Below are 20,615 nucleotides of genomic sequence, written 5' to 3'. Positions count from 1 at the left end.
TCCGTTAGAACATATTTTCTTTCAAATAGGTACATTGTAATGGAGTTTTCTACTTTTAAATATTACCTATCCAGAAGGAACTGTAAGTGTACGTAGTTTGAATTGTTTGTCAACTTGGAGGATTATTTCATTTATGATTCCGTTAAGTTCTATAAGCCCTCATTACTATAAATTAATCTTTCTATGGAGTTCTGTTCCGGGAGTTCTCAGGATTTTACACTACGATAAATTCCTGGTAAATAATTTCATGAGCCCTTACTCATTCGCGGTTTTTTGGGATGCATAAACACTGAAGCTAGATATATATCAGTAAATGAGATTTATACGTCGTTTTTGTTATTCTTGGTTAAAATTGATGTCCCCTTGGATTTTTTTTATTGAAACTATGTAATGATTATTACTACTAAACATTTTAAATTGTTGTTTTCCATTGGAAAATGATGGATTCATGTCCAAAGTTTTCATGAATACATCAATAAAGTTCCACTATGTAATGAATTCGAACCTAAGACAAAATAGGTAACAAAATTAGTATAATAACAAAAATAAATACGGCAACGATTCGAATAGAAGAATTGATAATCACAAAATGGCTTTAAGGTATAATGACTCAAGGAAAAATTACCAATACAATAAACCCTAGTATTGGATTAATCCTAGGGTTGCCTTCCTTATCATTCTTTTTTTAAATAATAATTTAAAAAATCACTTACACTTCACAATATTGATTATCTCATCCCGAAATTTAACGGGATACCAAAATTTGAAAAATATTGTCCTGGGATCTCGCTAAAGAATAATTTCCCAGGAAGTGAGAAACCCTTGTACCTACGACCAAATGATTCATTTCAGCTCACAAAGATCATGAGCTTTAATTACAAGTCGTTTATAATGTAGTTTACAACAAATTAAAATAAAAAATAAATATAAATAACCGGAAGTTGATCTTACTTCTATACATATGTATATTCCTTGACATCCCTGAAACTCTCTGTAAATAGCAAAATGTATTGCTTCAACAAAAAAGATTTAATAAAGGCTTGTTTACCTTTTTATGTCCAAGGGGGATCATATTGAATGATACCAAAGCTAATTGTTCAATTTAAATTTCATTTGTAATAAATTTTGTCTTAAAATGCCATCTACTATAATTAAAACGTACTTGAAAATATTGTTCAGATACTTCTGCCCACCCGGTATTTGTAGACAAATATAATACTGTTACATGCTATTCCATATAGTTCAATGTCGAAGCTATGGTTTTGATATCAATATCACTAAACAGAAATGTTATTTTAATTTATTAATGCAAAGTTCATCTGCCCGTTAGTGTGCTGGATGAAGACTCATTTTTAACAACGAGCTCAATATAAATAAAGATGTGGGAAGTATACCTATATTAATAAACCAAAGTTTGTCTGTATGTCTATCTGAAAACAGTCAGGTATTTCATTCTTGAGGAGAGAACGCGTTATATGAATCGATATATGTATTGAGTAGTTACGTGTGAGTGTGCTTATGAAAAATAGAGAGTCACACTAAAGATTTCTTGGGGAGTTATCTTCTATATTTTAAGGCAAATTTCAAAATTTCCTAGAGTCACGGTTTAATAAACTATTATTCTGTAATTTGAAGTAATAATTGAGCAAGGGAATTTCGATTGGATCCCCAACTCTTTCCCAGGGATTGCATAATACTATTATTCATTTAGGAAATATATCCACATGGGCAGAGAGAGAGGAGGAAGTTATTTGTGACCCGTCAATACAAAATTAATCAAGAATGTACTCTTTGAAGAATTATCGTCAATTTTTATAAACTTATTAACCCTTTACAGGGGCTGGTGGTCCTTCCAAATCAAGGAAATTTTGTCGTTATAGACAAAAAATTATGGCTGGCAATACAGGTAATTTTGATTTATGATCCTTTCATTGGTCAGATGGAGTTACACTGATCAAGTCAAAGTAAACATTATAGTAGTACAATTAATCCATCGTAATTAGGAATTGTCTTTGAAGTCCATATACACTTCTCTAGGAAAGAACGAGGCGCGACACTACGGACATAGAGCTCAAGATAATTTTATTTCAAAGTTGAACTGTAATTTTTAAATTTAAGCAAAAAGTTAAGCTCCCATCCCAACCCACTAAAATTCAGCTGGTGCCCTTGCTTTAAAGGCGCCGTAAATAGAACTTAAACCAGCTAAAGTTGTTCGTCAAATAAAAGAATGAAAAATGTACCATTTTTTTATAAAAGGTGATATCAGGGCCAATATCACACTCTTACATCAAATAAAGGTTCTAAATTATAGTTTAAATTCTTGTATAACAAACTTATAATTGACTCAAATGTGTCTATGAAACATTTGGATTTATTTATACATGAAGTAAAAACAATAAATAAGAATGTAACTTTTTCTTCCTTTTTGTCCCAGATTGTTTTTATGTTGACTAAGGGTTTCCGCAGGGGAGGGCTGGAGGGGCTGTAGCCCCCTCCCCCCTAAAAAAAATTACCAGAAAATGGAATATTTGATGATTTTTTTTTTAGAAATTCAATTAAATTTTACAAAAAAAAATCCAAAAACTTTAATTTTTCTCCGAATAGTTTAATATTTGAAATATCTTTCTAAAAAATTATTTTTTTTAGAATAGCTATAGATTTTTGAAATGTTTTTCAAAAAAACATTTATTTTGTATGAATAAATATGGATTTTTGGAATTTTTCTTTGAAAAATTTAATATTTGATTTTTTTTTCAATAAGTTTTATATTTGAAATCTAATTTTATTGTATTTTTTTTCCAAAATTCAATTTTTTGTTAATATCCGTGAATTTTTGAAATGTTTTTCCAAAAAAATTAATTTTTGAAATTTTTCAATTTATTTTCAAAAAAATTCCAAAAACCATTTCCCCCCTTCTCCCACAAAAAATATATACATATATCCTGTGAACGCCCCTGTTGACGTACCATATTTGCCCGCAATGAGAAGGATTCTTCCCCTGAAGTCATAATACTCATGTACTCTCCTCTAAGTAGAATTAGAAATCGTATGATTATCTAACTAAAAAAGTAAGTAAGAAAATAGTTGATCATGAAGTCAATGATTTATGTGAAGTTTGTGATCCAAGAAGGGGAAGCAAACTGAGTCAAATTAAATTATATGTATCTTAATATGGTACAAGCCTATTTATATGTATGAGGAGAGAAGTCAAATTGAACTTTTCCATATTTCTTTATTGTAATGCCTACTACATATTATTATGTTGAGAGTAATAAATTTACGTTTTTTAGTTGGAATGTTGTTTCGTGAGTTGTTATACACTTATCACGATATGATCTTAGGTGTATCTCGCAACCTTTCTTCTCCCTTAAAAAGGAAAAAAAAAAATAGAAAAAATCCATTGTTGATTGACCAATTTTTCTTTGTATTCTTAATTTATAGTAACAAATCATTCTCAGAGTTATAAGAGCTCATTGGGGTTCAACCCATGCACGTTTGAATCACTAATATGTAGAGTTGAGTAGTTTGTAATGGAAAAAGAGTGCTAAGATACATATGGTACCCCTAAATTAAAGACCCTTGTTTATATTAGCTGCCTGTTATATGACTTTGGGGGGGAGAGAAAATTAATTACTGCTTCTTTTTAAATTCACATAAGTTAATTTTATTATGTAATTTTATAACAATTTATTCTAAAGATAGACAATAATGCACACATCAAAGGGAAAAGTACCCTTAACACCACGACGACCTATTAAATAATGAACAAAAAAGAAGAAAGAGCACACGCAAAAACTTTTTTTTCCTTTCCTAACTTAAAGCAAGGTTAATAGAAATATAAGGTTATACCATAACGCATGTGCAACTGATGTTCGACTTCCCCCACGCTTTTTAATATTGACGTCTTAGTGTATCAGTGGTTGTGTGTTTGTCAAAATCTGTTTTTATTACCCAGCAGTTGGTACGATACATTAAATTGAAAATTCTGGCAATAGTAACGTTATAGACTATGAGTGGTTGCGTGTTCTGTCAAAATCTGCCTGTCCTGCCCAGCAGTACGATACATCAAATTGAAAAGTCTAGCATGCTCGATTACATTATGGTCTAACCATTTATTTCTATTAACCTGGACTTAAAGGTAGTTTGTTTCATTAGAAACTACTCAACTCTACTAAAAAACCTTCAAGAAACGGGGAAAAGTCATTGTAATACCATTCCAAGGCAAGTCACAAGTGATTACTCAGAAGTCCAAGTCCTAGAAAATTTTTAATGGAATCCTTAATTTTTATATAGAGTCAGTTTTCTTTCGATTTCTTTAAAGCTCGAATCAATTTCCATAATTTTAATATACCAGGGGATTTTAAATGAAACTGGATTTTTAAAAGAAAATAAACATTTATTGCATGAATATGAATGATAATATTTTATTCGAAGTATTGCTCATCGCTAACTATACATTTTCTCACCTGTTGGACAATTTGTGGATATCCCACCAAAATAATTGTTGCTCTATTTAGCTACACTAGCCATCTAGCCATTTTCATAAGAACATCTTCGCAAGAAGTGAAACACTGATGGGCAAATGCCTACCTCATCGATGCAAAAAGGCTGTAATCAGAAAGTACTAAGTTTGGTTAGCAAGCCTCAAGAGAATGTATTCCCCAACCATACTTCTCAATCGCTTCCTTGACAAGTTTTGATGTGTGTGACGGTACATTATCATTAAGCAAAATCACTTTGTAATGCCTTTTTTGAATTTTTTAAACCACACTAAGCATTGTGATTGGCTAAGATCATGATCCTCGTCAAGCTTTGACAACATAAGATGTGATTCTGCAACAGTTTTCTTCCAATGGTAACAGAAAATAAATGATGCCGTCCTCAAATGGTAGTTTCCAGGCACGAAATTCGACACTTTTAACCCTATTACAACTGTACTGGTGTATAAAACTTGTATTGTTGAGAATGTTAAATCTTCTTTGACGGAAATTAGAACAAAGGAAGTGCTGCAAATGTCCTTGGCAATTCGTAAATTGCGATTTAATATTTACATACGTAGTAGAGTCCGAAGATCCATCAAGACGTAATCAAGTTGTGAGTCTTAGCTAGCAAGACCAAGTTAAGTCTCAAGTCTTTGATTGGGAGCTCAATTTGAGTTGCAAGTCTTCAAAATAGGGTATTAAAAATTAACAGTTTTGCAATATATATTTTTGTTTTTTAAAGAAATTAAGATTGTGTTCGGTGATACACAGTTATTTGGGTTACAAATTGAATTCAAAAGTAACTTGCTAAAATATCCTTCATGAGGAATAATTCAAGATACAGAATTTGATGAAGAGCTATTTGAAGAAAATTATGAAGAAAAATGTAACTCAGGACTTTATTCATCTTGAAAGGAAGTATTTTTTTTTTTTTGCATGGAAGTTACTCTATTGGTCAGAAACTGTAAGGTAGAATGATCCTCATTCACACAAAATGAAAACGTAATGAAGTGCCTTTCAGAACTAAAATCAATTACTCACAGTCCCACAGAGAAGGCCATAGCCCATTCGGACAACCTTTCAACTTTTCCGTTTATTAATCACTCCAAAGATTAAAAGTGACAAATACGGAAGGTTTTACCAGATATGGCCAGAATTTGAAAACCCAGTATATGACTGAGCTTCATGTTTGCATTTCAGTAGTTGATATTGACAGCCGTTGATAGATCTGGTCATGAAGCAACATCTAATCTAATCTTAGGGATGCAGTGAGTCTAAAGTATTTTTCATACAATTCATCAAATATGTTACACTATTTCATGTCACTTAAATTTATATCGAATTTAAAATGATAATTGTACATTTAAAATTAAGACATATTATTTAAATGAAAAATTAAAGTGGGGGGGTAGTATATTTGTGACGTCCTCAGGGGCACCTACACTGTGTTGTTGTTGCTTTTTTTAGGGGGAAGGGGGCATTTGGCTTTTTGGACAAGTAAAGCCTGAACAGGTTTTTTTATCTTTTTTTATATATATATGCCAAAAATCTTTTTTTCTAAGTTTTAAGAGTTAAAAAATTTCAGAAGAGACAAAATTTGAAAGAATAACATTTCTTTTAAAGAGCAATTCATTTTTAATTTTACTTTAAAATTATGACATTTAATTTTTTTAAAGAAGAGGGAATTTTTTATTGTGATAACCAAAGTTCTGCAAAGGTGTAAGGCTAATAGCCCCTTAGCAACACGAGGTTTAAAGTAACCAAAAGTGATCGTCACAATAAAATAATTAGAAATGACCAAAATTGTGGCCGGTTCAGGTTCAGCAGTACTATCAGTCCCGGTTCTTTCATTTCTTTGGTTTCGGTCTCGGTTCAGCTTTATCGGTATCGGTTCTTTTTTATACAGGCTGAGTTTGGTAACAGGGACTTAAAACAAGGGGTATCGTAAGAAAATTTGGACCCAGCAAATGATATTAAATACAAACAGGGCCCAGCTACCTTAAACATAGTACCCCAAGTTCCAGCAGGACCCCAAATACTAAGGTTGCTTAGTTCTTAAAGTGGGAGCGTGAGGGGAGGCTTGGAGGGGAGGGGTGCAGGAAGATGGAGAATTGAGGATTGCCTTAAGTCTACACATACATAGTAAATGTTTTGTATAAAGGGGGTCTCAGCAAAAAATGTATTAGTGAAGGGAGCCTTGGCGTAATAAAGTTTGGGAAGCCCTGGTTTAGGAAATATTATAGCTATCCTTTTTAGGGGCCCGACAAGCTTAGAAGGGGACATGGCTCCATAATCTACCCACCCCTTCCCTCTTGTATTTACATCCTGTTATCCTGTGTATAACCACTTTTCCAGATCCATGAGAAGTCCTTAGCTATTTAGAACTCAGATAAAACTGCATCTCCCTGGCAGTGTAAAAATCATTGGGAAACGTCGGAATTGAACAATAAAAAAGTCAGAAAATTGACTTATTTATTCAAGCTAATTTATATTTTATAATAGGTATATATTGTATTTTCTCAATATATTCTATATAGGAACAAAAGCACAAGAACCGAGGCCGATAAGTAATATATTACGGTATCGGTTCGACTTTGTCGTTTCTGGTTCAAGCGGTTCAAGAACCGAAACTGCTTGAACCGCTATACCGATAAGGGTACAAACAACCATGGAAATTACCTGATTATATTTGAACGACCATATTAGGGCCAATAAACTCTATTAAATGGAATGAAGGTTATAAACTATAGCTAAAATTCTTGTAACTTACTCCACAAACATGAACACAAAGCCTATAATTGATTCGAATATGTCTAATAAATATTGGGTGTAAAATAATAAATTGGGATTTACTCCTTATCTTGATTTTGTTAAATGTTGTTTGTAAGTTGACGCATCACAAATATATAGCGGCGAGGTTGATAGTGTACTGTGATATTTTTACGACTCTTGTAAGACGACAATACATTTTTTGTCTAATGCCAGATTCCATAACGAAATAAACAAACAATATTTATCAATAAATAGCAGTAAAACAATATAAATTTGTCTTCAAATGAATGTATGTATCATGTACGTAAATAAATATATTTACAAAAAAAGTACGAATTTCCCACGACCTTGGGGTTGACATTAGCCCATAGTGTTCATATAATAGCGCCTTTTTCTCAGTGCCTTGTAGTTGATTAAAAGAAAATAAAATTCTGCAGGAAAGCTATTTGTTAAATATCGAGGTTACGTGACAGGATATATGTACTCCCTTTACATAGATTTACTTATAGTAATGTGCCATGATTACATATTTACATTTGTTAAAGGATTCTCACGGTATTTTATTTTTTTTGGTTCCCTCACAATTTAATTATATATCAATGCAAATATTTTTTATTTTTACATATTATTAAAGACATAAAGTGAGTTTGACCTCTTCCCCCCCCCCCACATGACTTAAATAAATGTAATTCATTCTACTTCTTGAAAAAGTAAAAGAGACTTCCTCTTGAGCCCTGCGAAATGATTCTCATTAGAATAAAGTTTAATAATATATTCTAATTTATACTAACAATAAGTTAATATATAAATAAATTTTATAAAAATACCGGGAAATTTCCGTTGTTGAGGCTTTTTTTTTTCATTGATATATCATATATTATTCAGTACTATGTTTTTTCGTAAGAAAAAAGGAAGAGAACCGCTCAGTTATTTTATATAGGGAGACTCCGTAGAAAAAAAAAAGGCGGGAATTATTCATACTCTATAAAAAAGTACGCCCAACTCGGGCTTGCTTTCTTCTTCTTTTTTTCTTCTTCCACTTTTTTTCCGAACTTGTTTGTACGATAGTCACTATTCAAGATACTTTAGTTATTAAAAAGAGCTTGAAGAGTAAGAGAGTGCGGATGTTCCGCCTTGTATTTTTTTTAATTCTTTAATCCTGAAATTGTAAGAGTGAGTACTTTGTGCCTTCGTGTTGATTAAGTGTGGAATTAAGGATTTAGTTGAGGTGTGGAGTTGGACGCGTAACATGTGATCATGAGTCTGGAGGATCGTAGTAACAGCATTGATAATAGCAGCGGCGGTGGTAGTCAATTCGATAATGCAGCTCCAGACTCTTCCTCGGATAGGGCAAGGGAAAGTGATGCGGTGGACTCTACGACTTTTGAATCTCCATTGGCAACAGAAGGACGGTTGGATAATCAAGGGAGAGTTCTTCAGACGCTGAGGGATCCCTCGCACTATGAAGAGTTGAATGTGATTGGGAATGGTAGGGAATTTGCCGCGAATTATTAATATTTTTATATTTAAATGCTTCCGATGTGATCATGCCGAGCATTTGGGATCCTTGTTTGTCTCTTGTCATATTCGGGAGTGCTTGCAGCTTAAAAGAACTGACAAAAGATAAACATTGCATCTCCGATCTTCTTATCTTCGACGAAACCTTTTATTTTATGCTGTATCTCTTAATATCCATGGAATTCTAGACCCATGGCATCCTTTATCATCTTGCTGGAGGACATTTTAAAAATCGTATTTTCTAGAATTCCATGGAACATGGAAGTTAATCAGTCGGTTTATCATTATTATTTTTTTTACTGTATAGGTGCTTATGGTACTGTGTATCGGGCTCGTAATAAGACTGATGATACGATTGTCGCATTGAAAAAGATGCGTTTCTCCCTTACAGAGGATGGTGTTCCCATGGCTATCCTCCGGGAGATTTCTCTCCTCAAACAATTGGAGAAGTTTGAGCATCCAAACATTGTTCGGTAATATAATTTAAATCAAAGTACTCTCACTCACCCTGCCGTTGTATAGTATTCCAAACTTTATACATATTTGAAATCTGAGACAGAATTTAATTTGTTTCATCTTTTAACACTTCTCCCATGCTTAATCTGTTTTGGTAAATAATGGTTGATAATTATCTAAAAGTAAAATGAATATTCTTTGGTATATAAGGTAATATTGGAAATGAGTGGATTTTGTTGTGTATCGTTCAAATTCAAATACTGTTTGGATTTGAATTATTTGCCAAATTTTAAAGTAGTTATAAGGAAATGTAAAAAAATGATGTAAAACAGTAATAAGGAGATGTGTAGACACACTTCATACCCTCGCTGAACTTATTGATACACTTTAGTTGTATAATCCAACTTATAGCTTGAAGCAGAGTAATTTATGCCTTTTAGAGAAGCATCTATTAGCTTATTTTAACTTTAATCCTCATCTTCCGATGTTATTTATCTTTTTATTCTCTAAACTCTCGCAAATACAGATATATTTTTTTGTGCTACGCATATGGTCATTATCATACTTTTCTTTCTGGTCCATGGATCGATTTATTCCCTATACTAGTAGTAATTATAGCTTTCTGCCTCGTCATTAACATTCTTACTTTTATTGAAAAGTCCAGGCTTGCAGAATGTTGTAACACGCAGGGCTTCCTCCCTCCCTCCTTGATAGTGGCTTATACTGCTATCCTTTTCCAGTCTTGTTGATTCTTCCAACATTCTTGACCCCCTGAAGCATTCAACTTCTTAAGACAATAGTGTTTTTTTTTTTTTTTTTTTCAAAGAATAGATTAGATTGGTATCTGTCCCTAAGAGATACTCGTAAAGTTTGCTATAAAATAAGAAAATTGACACTTATTACCTCATTGGAGGTGGAAGAAGGTTGGTTATCCCTTTCTTTTTCTAGACGAGGATCTTAACCATTATTTTTTTTCTTAAAAAAAACACACGTCTTTAGTGCGAGATTTTATTGCACCGTATTTGAAGGGGTGAAGAGGGTACTACTCTCTTTTATCAACTCTAAGTTAAACTTTTTTTAATTTAAATCATTCCATTTAGTCTGTTAGACATATGCCATGGACACCGAAGAGATCGAGAAATGTCTCTTTACTTAGTTTTTGAACATGTTCATCAAGATCTTGCCTCATATCTCGAGAATTGTCCTTCTCCTGGACTAGGATCTGATCGAATCAAGGTACTGTTAGTACTTCACCGTGAAGTTATTTTTTTTAAATTCACAATTTAATTATAGGATATATTTTTTCAAATTCTGAATGGTATTGACTTTTTGCATAGTCATCGCATAGTACATAGGGACCTGAAACCCCAGAATTTATTGATAACTCGTGATTTGACTGTTAAGTTGACTGATTTTGGATTGGCTCGTATATACGAGTTCTACACACTTCTCACGTCTGTGGTGAGTTTTTCTATATCGAAGATTTACTAGAGTTTGTACTGATTCATTTAATTATTAGGTGGTAACACTTTGGTACAGGAGTCCTGAAGTTCTGATGGGGCTGTCTTACGCAACTCCAGTTGATATGTGGAGTTGTGGCTGTATATTTGCTGAACTTTTTCTTAGAAAACCCTTATTCCCCGGTCAAAACGAGATGGGACAACTTGCAAAGATTTTTGAAGTGATTGGTACTCCGGGTGAATCTGAATGGTCTGAATCATCTGCCGTTACTCGATCCAACTTTAACAATTTTAGAACGAGAGATTGGACTGAAGTTGTGCCAGAGATAGATGCTCAAGGAAGGGATTTGATAGAGGTCAGTGTTTATACTAGTCGTTCATTGGTTAAGGATAAATTTAATAAATATTTTTCTTGCAGAGGCTTTTATGCTTTTCAACAAATCGCCGCCTCACTGCCGCTGAGGCTCTACAGCACCCTTATTTCACTGATTATGGTTTTGAGCCAATTACGCTGTCTCCTTCTTCGTCCTCTTCAAGGTCAATGCGTACATCGGAGGGAACTGTGTCTGACAGATCACTGGACTCGTCGTCTCTGTCGTTTTCAAGCCATGATGATTCGTTTGGTAACATGAGTGGAACTAGTGACAAACCGTAACTTCGTTGCTTTGTAAAGCTCTTGGGGTAAACCTGGTGAAATTGCTATATTTCTGTTTTTTATTTTATTTTTATTGCTGCCCTCTCTTCCAAGGAGAGGGTACTTATTGATGTGAACCCCGGTGAAGGAGAAGCATTTAAGGTCTTTAATTCCTTGGTATAAAATGCGACATTTTTTTTTTTTTTGTTAAAAGACTGAGTCAAACTTGTGTCATAGCCTATGACTTATTTAATGTGAAGATATTTTCGTCTTTACGTAGTAACTTCTTTGTTATATTATGATTCACGAATTTGTCTGATCAAAGTTTAAAATCAAAATCTCAATTACTACCTCTTAATATAGACTTTGGAGTAAAGAGTACTCGTTTGTATGTGTTTTATACAACGAGCTGCGCTTTTTTTCTCTAGCCCGCTCATATGAAGCAATTAACAGGGGAAGGAGGTCTTGGATCGATAACGCTTATATCTTATTATCTTTAACTTTATCTTGGAAAGAAAAAAACTTGTATCTCTAAGTACTTTACTTAGCTTGGTAATATGTATATCTACGATACTATTCGTGATGAGGCCTCTGATCCATATGTTTATTTGCTTGTTCTTTATATGTTTAAATAATGATATATATATACGAGCTTTTTTGTACTTATTATTTTTTGTGTTATTAATATGTTGTCCAGGATATGCTACTGGTGTGTCTTTTCGTTTGTCAGAAATATTTATATTTAGTATTTTTTTAATTTGTATACATCCTTGTGAAACGTACATTTATTGTCAGAAATAAATTTTAACGTTTTTAAATATCTGTTTCTTTCCTTAGCAGTTTTGCTGTTATGTTATAATTTGTTGCATGTGGATTTGTTTCGTTAATAGGGGGTTTCTTTATATAGGATCGAGTCATTTATTTTGTGCATTTCGAGGGGTGAGTTGTTCAAAAGAGTAAGGTTAAGTATTTTGAAGCGGATTCACACTTAAGTGTTAAATTTGTCGACGTGTCGCCACCTTTAAATATAAACAATTTTTATGTTAAGTCTTATTCATTTAATAAGAGTGGACTGATTGTCTTCTGGGATTTCAAAACAAATGGTCAGAACTAGTATTGTTTGTCCTTATTTATTTTGTCCGGTTTAGTAATGGTAGAACTGATATATAAGAAATTGAGGAAGTAATCGAGGACCGGGTCTGTAGTCCTCTATCCTAAATAAGGACCCGCACTACACTTGTCACAATTATAAATGCATTAGTCAGATGACTGCATTCTCAAGTTTTACCATCCTCTACGTCATTAACTTCATGTAACTTTTCTTCCTGGAAGAAGCTGGGTGAAAAGGTGCAGACCAATAGTCGTATTCGTGTATTTTTTGCATGCTAAAAAAAGAAACTGGAAATCAACATGGTACCCCTGGCAATTTGGAGGAGAGGCGTTTCATTAAATCAACTAAAAGTAGCTACGATGAGGTGGTTTTTTTTTTCTTCAGGAAAATAGACGAGGATTTTGTAGGAATGACTGTTGAACTAATAGTAGAATTGAGGATCAACATCAATGACCTACAATTATAGCTGCATCAAATACTCAAGATTACTCTGTCTTTCATGAGCAAACACGAACGTTCAATCAGGTTTCGAATATAATTGAATGCATTAGGGAAATAAATTCTTACTAGCTTAATAATAATCTGGAAAATTCATTCTTCTGATTACCAATTCCCTAAAGCCAGCTAAGAAAGGCAGACAATTTATATCACTATCCTATTGCATTACGGAACCTTTTCTCCGAAAAAAAACTACCTGTGTTAGAACTGCATTCTTTTTTTTCCCTATATATTACACTACCCTCAATTAAGGCTTGCATCTTGATTTTATACTATAAAAATATATATCTTACAAATGAATTGAGTTTATTAATACGGTTAACTACTATTTTAGTTACTTCGTAACTTTGACCATGTTATGTATCGGTACCTTTAGTGGAGATAAGTAATATTGTAATTTCATTCTCGTTACAATCCACTAGAATGACTCAATCTTGATAATTTATATTTATAAATGTTCTGTTCCCGAAAATAATTGAGTCCGATATGTTTTATTCTGTTATAATCCATGGTCGTCCTTTTAGTATTAATCTTACTTCTTACTCTAGAGCATCAATGAAATTTCTTAAATTATCAAGGAACCCATACATAACATTGGGGACGAGGATGGGATTATAATATTACTTATCTCTACTAAAGGTACCCAGACATAAAATTGGATGAAGAGGATGGCTCGTCGACTTCCCTGTCTGAATCTGGATGAACTCCAGAAAGTAGTCTTGAAGATAAAGTTGATCGAGAGTGAGGAGGCTCCCCAGGGATTAAGGAAGGCTGACCTGGTTGTTTTGATCAGGGATCACTTACTTGTGCGCGGTCTGATCCCTCGGCACTACTGAGAGTACTCCAGCAGAACCTTCAAATAACTTCCTGCAGTCCAGTCCCCAGGGTGTGACTTAACCTCCACCATTCGAGCTCTCTCGCGACGTTTAGGGTGCATGCTCCGACGAGTTTAAGAACTACTTCTCGCCCTTTGGTGATTTGTCTCCCAACCACTCAGGTACACTCCTTCATTATGCTGGGCCAGAGGTGTAACAATGGAAGAAGTCTATCCTGGTTGAGCCCTTGGAAGATGAGGACACCTACACTACTCTATTGCGCGCTATGGACACGGTATTTTTCCTTGTTGAGTCATTCCTGTTCGAGAATGTTATGAATTGAAGCATTCACGTGTTGCACTCTTTGATGATTATGTGACAAGACTTTGTTCCCAAGCATTCTTTTTCATATTTCATTGTCATTCCTGTTCTAGGGTATGTGATGAGGATGCTATTGTCCTATCCATGGTGAAGGGTATCACGTCTCCTAAACTTCATTAAGTACTGTATTAAAAGAAGATCTTCAAATCAGAGGAGTTAGTTCAATTGGGCAGAACACTTGAGTCAGGGGAGAGCTACTCCCGAAAATCCACTCACTAACAATCAAGTCAAGAGATGAACATAGTTTAAAAGAAAATTTTAAAGCTATCAGAATTCAGTGATTTTTTTCCCATTGATATGTTTGTCGCCTCTGTCTTTAATTTTTTGTTAGGGGGAATTGGTAAAATCTTATTAAAAAAGGAAGAATTTATATGTATAAATGGCTAAATGTCACTATAGTCACAGCATGTACTGTATATAGTGATCCCTGATGTATATCCTTAAAAAAAATTGATAAAAGAAATAACAATTTAATCTTATTAATGAAATTCCACAGGCGTTTTGCATGTAGCATTGAGCGTACACACGGGGTGACTGTATATAATGATCCCTGATGTATATTATGTACATGATTTTGATCTAAGAAAGAATAATGTAGACATATTAATGAATTATAGCAATCTTGTACATGTACACAAAGACCACTGCGTCTGTTTGTTTTGGTTCTCTTATTTATAAGAAGAAAAACTACAAGTAACAACCGTTTTTCCTTTTCTAATTGCTAAATTTAGTTTTTTTCTTTACACAGATTCCTTCTTTAATCATAATTCATATGCATTTAAAGTATATGTTAAGATTTGAATAAAATTTAAATGCTGGTATTTAAAAATAACTTAACTATTGCACCGTGTTTTTGTTAGTAAGCGCTCTAGAGCCTAAAGTGCTCATTAGTCATCCCAACATACAAATTTGGTTTCCTCAAACTCTTCATATTATTCTTTCATTCTTAAGGAAAGAACACATATGAATTGATATAAGTATTGAGTAGTTACGTGGGAGTGTGCTAAGAAAGCGGAGGGTAACATTGACGATTTCTGGAGGATTTATCTTGAATATTTGAATAACAAAGTTTGTATTTTGGCCAACGCCTAATTAATACGAGCAATGCTTGCTACTATGTCAACTGAATTTGGGCATTTCGTTCTTTTCCTTTTTGTAGTAGGAAAAATTGAGTCTGCATCATTTCAACCATTCATAAAAGTTTCCACCACCGCCTTAAGCCTTTCCTAAAACCCCAATTTTGTAGGTATCAATTATTAAAAAGTATTTCAATTGGTCTTGTCAATAATATATATTATTCTACAGAGCACCAAGAAGTAAGTAAAAATATTTAAAGAAACAAACCATCTCGTAAATAATTGAATTCACCTTTCCGCTTTTCTTTGTATGTACGACCTATGTAATTTATAGTTATATATATTTTCGGGCATTACAAGCTTTTATTGAAGGGGTTGTTGCTATGTTTTTGAAAAGAGGAGGGGGCCATTCAATGCCTCGAAAAAATCTTCTAGAAATAAATAACATTACCTTCTTGAAAGTTAAGTCCAGTCACATAATATATTATTTTTTTCTACTGATTTCGTTCCCCCAAATTTTATTTCCACAATCAAATGTTGTTTTTTGACCATTTTTCTGTGAGATTGGAACTATTTAGTAGTGTTTTTTTGTTTTTTTTCTTCTTATTCTTGTCTCGATTCGAGGCACGTTTTTATATCTTAAAGATGGGAGAATATTAGTATTATAAGTAACAGGAGAGAGAGAGAGAATAAAATTACATAAATTATCTTAAAATACAAACTACCTAAAGAAAAATTATGGGCGTAGAATAATAATAACAAAAAAAAAGTTATTTTGTTTACTTTATGAGGATGAGAATTTGAGGTCTATTGTGGGAGATTTCTCTAGTATTTTCGAACCATTAGTAATAATATTTCAGAATATGCAATCAGCTTCTCAAATGTATTGTACATATATAATACCGTGTGCGAGCAATTTTCGGATGGGAATACACCTCTACATACCAATTATACTACGTTTATAGTGATTCATCTAGAGATTTGTACCATCTAAGAATTAGTTGTTAGTTTTCTCATCTGCATATGGGTGACATTAAAACAATACTCATTATTTTTCAAATTGCACCCAGACACACGGAATTTGTGTAGAATAACTAGTGATGGAAATCTTGTGAATTTTGAGCATATTAAAAAATAACGAAAATCAACATAGTCACCCTGACAATTTGAAGAAAGTTTTGGAGAAGAGGAGCTGAGCTGTCATGATGTTTGACTAGAAAACAGCTACAAATAACTGTGACGAGAGGAGAGAGGAAGAAGGAAAAAAATAAGGCATTGACCATAATTATTCAGACACCGATCCTCAATTCTACTCAGAGTCCAACAAGGGACTAAAATTATAACTCCACAAAAAAATCATCAAGGTTCTCTGTCTTTTATGAGAACAGACGAATCTTCAATCAGGGTTTGAACATAATTGAACTAAGTTCACTACTCAGGGCTTGAATAATAAGGACAGTATAAAATCGGGACCTCAAGGCAGATTCTAATTTCCCAATACCTTTTTTACAATGTATTTTTAACGGTCTTTTTGTAGATGGTAATACAATCTACGGATCCAATCTGTAGATGAGTCACTATATGTATACTATAATTAAGGACCAGTTTTCTTTGGGCAGTCTTTCTAGGATATTTACATATGATAATATGTAGAAATTCTCTAAAATTAGTATATTAACCCAATACGGACTGTACTCCACGCAGAACTTAAAAACACAAACTAAACCATTTTTAATCGAATTTAATAACTACCATTATCATTGTTTAAGTGACATTTATCATTTTAAATGACTGAATTGTAATATTGGTCATTATAGTTGTAGGAATAGAGACGTGGCCCTCATTATTTTTGAAAAAATTTCATTAAAATTTTGAATTTCCATCGCCATACTCAATTTAAAAAAAATGCAACCATCCAGTTGAAAATTGCTTTCTGCGGCCTTGATCATTAATTAATCATAACTAGAGGCTCCTATTCATAGAGTTATGTCAGTACATATTTATTTGGTCTTGTCCAGTATTTGGACCTATCCTAAATAAGGATCGACACAATACTACCTTAGATTGCAATCAAAGTGAAAGGATTCGCAATTTAGCTTGAACTAGAGAAGGATATGACCTTTATTGCACCTCTCAAGCTCTTTGACAAAAAGAGAAAATGTCCAAAATTGGACTATACTTTATTAATAGTAGAACAATATTCCCAGCTCCACTAGAACCAATGGGAGTTCAACCAATCAACGTTCAGAAAACAGTTTTTTATCCTTAGTACTAAAATGAACAACAACCGAAAAATAATATAGTGTAGTATACATTTAAAGAGTATTTTGAGAGCTCAAAGACTGGAGATTGTTTTGCACTCGTGAAGTGATTTATAATTAATTATACCTAAATATGACGCCTCAGCACCTCAGTAATTGAGACGAAACGATCCCTCACTTTAATTACACATTAAATCAGTCTCTAAAAACGAACAATGGGCATTTATTTTGAGCATAGATTTGAATGAATATTTTTCCCCCGTTCAACATGATTAACTTCAGTTTGACGGTACCTGTACCATTAATATTATCCATGAATATCTTCACAGGCCTCTTCATCAAAAGAGCGTGTTTAAAGACATACTCATTTTGTTGCAATAAATTTGGAAATGTGTACGTTTTGCAACAAGACATGGAGTTAAGAATATTACTAACTTAATATACTAATAAAATGTATGATCTTCTTAAGAATAATATTTATGTGTAGTGATGGATCGGTCTGAGAAAGCTAAAAAGACTACAGTACTATCAGTCTGGTCCTGATTAATTTTGTCAGTCCTAGGACAGGTCCTCATTGGTCTTTTAGAGTAACTAAAACAGTTACAATAACGTAGTTATTCAGAAAGTGATATTATTATTTAAGATACCCAAATGCTGGACAAATATTTTCTTGTAAAGGCGAAATCATTCCTTTCCGGGTTTGAGAGACCCCTTTCATCAGAAAGGCTCATACAAAATATATAAAGAAGCTTGAATCCTCAAAAATTGGGGGATCATTTTTTTATTAAAGCTATGCAAAGATGGACATTTCTACTTAAGTAAGTCATCGACGGCCGAGGATTAGGGAACCAATAAAATCCTCACTCCCTCTACCGCTTTTTTTTCTTCTTAAATAAGCTCATATGTGAGCTTCACCTCAATCATTGATTAGTTCTCAAGATAGCCTACACAAAGACGAGCATTTCTATGCTCAAATAGATTAAAACAGGAAGAAAAATGGTTTTGAAAAAAAGAAGCTTGCAGTTTGGATTGGATTGGAGGCTTTCTGGATCCCAAATGAAATAATATAAAATTTTAAATAAATTGCAGTAACAAGTGATGACGTCAAGAGAAGTCCAATAGATAACCAATACCTAGGTCATTATGTTTAATTAATAAATACGTTTGTATGGTTGTTAAAAGATTGAATGTTTGGTTGTATTGTTGTTAAAAGATTGAATATTTGTTTGAAAGTTTATTAAAAGGTTGAATGTTTGCTTGTAATAAGGTTAAAATGATAGGGGATAGTCGTCCAGGGTGGTAATATCCCTAGAACTAGTGTTGTTTTAGGCCTTATTTATTCAATTCAGTGCAGTTCAGTCTTAGGATTGGTCCTATCGTCCTTGGGATCGGGGCTTAAGGCCGTGAGTCCTTCGGACTGTCGGTGTTAGAACTGATTTAAGAAAAAATAAATATAGTTGAGTAACGTCATGAAGGACCAAACTTTTAGGACTGATATGCAATACTGAACTAGACCGGACCAAGACTAAAAAGGACGAGGACATAATACTATCTACAACCTTTTAGGACTGATTAATGATGAAAAAGACGGGACCGATTAGAAAAAGACTGAGAAAAAAAGACGGACAAGAAATACTGTCCTACAATGGATCACACACTGTTGATTTGTGCTTAATATTACAAATTCAAAATTACCAAATATGTATTTGACTTGGAAATGAGATTCAACATCATTTCATGGAAAGTTGATTTCTTTTGATAGAAATAATAATATAAAAAAAAATAAAAATATTATTAATAATATTATATGTACATATCAAAAATCACTTTGAGTCGTGACTAAGCTTGAATTGTAGGTAGGTACTCTTAATACAATTTTATGTAATGATTATAATGATAATAGATAAGTAGGTAAAAGAAGATAAATGAAAAAGAGAAGTTCATTTGTCTGTATATGGATACATGAAGAATTATTTACTTATGTATATCTGTATACACTAAATACATGAGTATATATACATAGGTATGTTCCTACATAAGGTTACTTTTTGTCTTCATTTTTCTTGACTTTAATATGATTAAATAATACTTTCATATTTTGTGACGTTATCTCAGTTATTTATGATGTCATCATTGTTTTAAATCATTCGTATGATGTCATTCGTGAGTGCACCGGCCTAAATATCATTAAATAGATATAAATATATATTATTTGTGAAGGGATAGAAAACTTCACAAGGTCTTATAATGAATAAGGCTTCCAACCTTGATGAATGAACAACATAAAATCAGAGCCGGGGATAGGATTTATCTTAGGGGCTTCTGGAGGGGAGTCAAATTTTCCTACTAACATTTCAATTTTTCCCCAGACTCTGATTAAGAGGTGACTTAACAAAATAAATATATGGGCCTTACATTTTCTCCAAAGTAAAGAGCTTTTCTGAATACGTAATTCCATTTTTTACAAAAAGATAATTTTTTTTATAAAATAATGTTTCATTTTATTTGTTTAACTAACACCAGTACCCAGCATTGCCCAGAGTTATTAGGCGGCGTCGAAGAGACAAAATTTGCTTCAAAATATAGAAGATAACTACACAAGAAATCCTCAGAGTTACTCACCGTTTTTCATGAGCACATTCAGACGTAGTTACTCAATACTTAGAATAAAAAAAATAATACAAACAGCTTGAGAAAAAAAAAATCTATGACATGATGAACAAAGGAAGTATTTTAGTACCTAGAACGCTACCAGGTTGAACTTGGACTACAAACGCCCGTTGTTAAAAATGTGTCTTCAAACAATATTTTAGTAGGATTGTATATAATAGGAGTACAAACCGGCTGGGAGATTATATTTATATGACCCCATTGTTATTTATTAAGTCAACATAGGTATATGATATACATCATGGAGCACTATATACAGTGTACCCGATATATACGCTCGATGCTACATGCTAAACGGCTGTGCCAGATTTTATTAATAGATTGTTATTGCTAATATCAAAATGACTGTATTACAAAAAAAAAACACATTCATATATACATAAATAAATACAGACAAAGTTGCTTGATTAATATATATATCCTAAAAAGTTCAGGCCTTTTCAAGTGTGTATTTTATTCTTTCAACGGTTCCTTTTAATTTT

General features: G+C 33.0%; 1 protein-coding gene across 2 annotated transcripts; it reads left to right on the top strand.

The window, feature by feature from the left end:
* The first annotated feature begins 8,291 nt into the window (after nt 1-8,291).
* On the top strand, nt 8,292-12,139 carry LOC121131813 (cyclin-dependent kinase 6). 2 transcript variants are annotated; one of them, XR_011784302.1, is made up of 7 exons: nt 8,341-8,742; nt 9,079-9,244; nt 10,328-10,463; nt 10,521-10,688; nt 10,747-11,043; nt 11,106-11,498; nt 12,019-12,139. XR_011784302.1 is itself a non-coding variant. In XM_040727204.2 (6 exons), the coding sequence occupies exons 1-6, from the start codon at nt 8,511-8,513 to the stop codon at nt 11,340-11,342; spliced, it is 1,236 nt and encodes a 411-aa protein (XP_040583138.1). In that variant the 5' UTR covers nt 8,292-8,510; the 3' UTR covers nt 11,343-12,139. The 2 variants fall into 2 exon arrangements, 1 of the variants encoding a protein (XP_040583138.1); XM_040727204.2 differs by having other exon boundaries at nt 8,292-8,742; nt 11,106-12,139.
* The last annotated feature ends 8,476 nt before the right edge of the window (nt 12,140-20,615 follow it).

The sequence above is a fragment of the Lepeophtheirus salmonis genome, chromosome 1, assembly GCF_016086655.4.
Source record: "Lepeophtheirus salmonis chromosome 1, UVic_Lsal_1.4, whole genome shotgun sequence".
NCBI lineage: Eukaryota > Metazoa > Arthropoda > Copepoda > Siphonostomatoida > Caligidae > Lepeophtheirus > Lepeophtheirus salmonis.
This window is presented reverse-complemented; position numbering and strand designations above follow the sequence as displayed.

Coding starts and splice junctions, on each gene's coding strand:
- LOC121131813 (XM_040727204.2), top strand. CDS start 8,511: ATGAGTCTGGAGGATCGTAGTAACAGCATTGATAATAGCAGCGGCGGT. Junction 8,743..9,078: donor GTTGAATGTGATTGGGAATG/GTAGGGAATTTG, acceptor TTTACTGTATAG/GTGCTTATGGTACTGTGTAT. Junction 11,044..11,105: donor AAGGAAGGGATTTGATAGAG/GTCAGTGTTTAT, acceptor TTTTTCTTGCAG/AGGCTTTTATGCTTTTCAAC.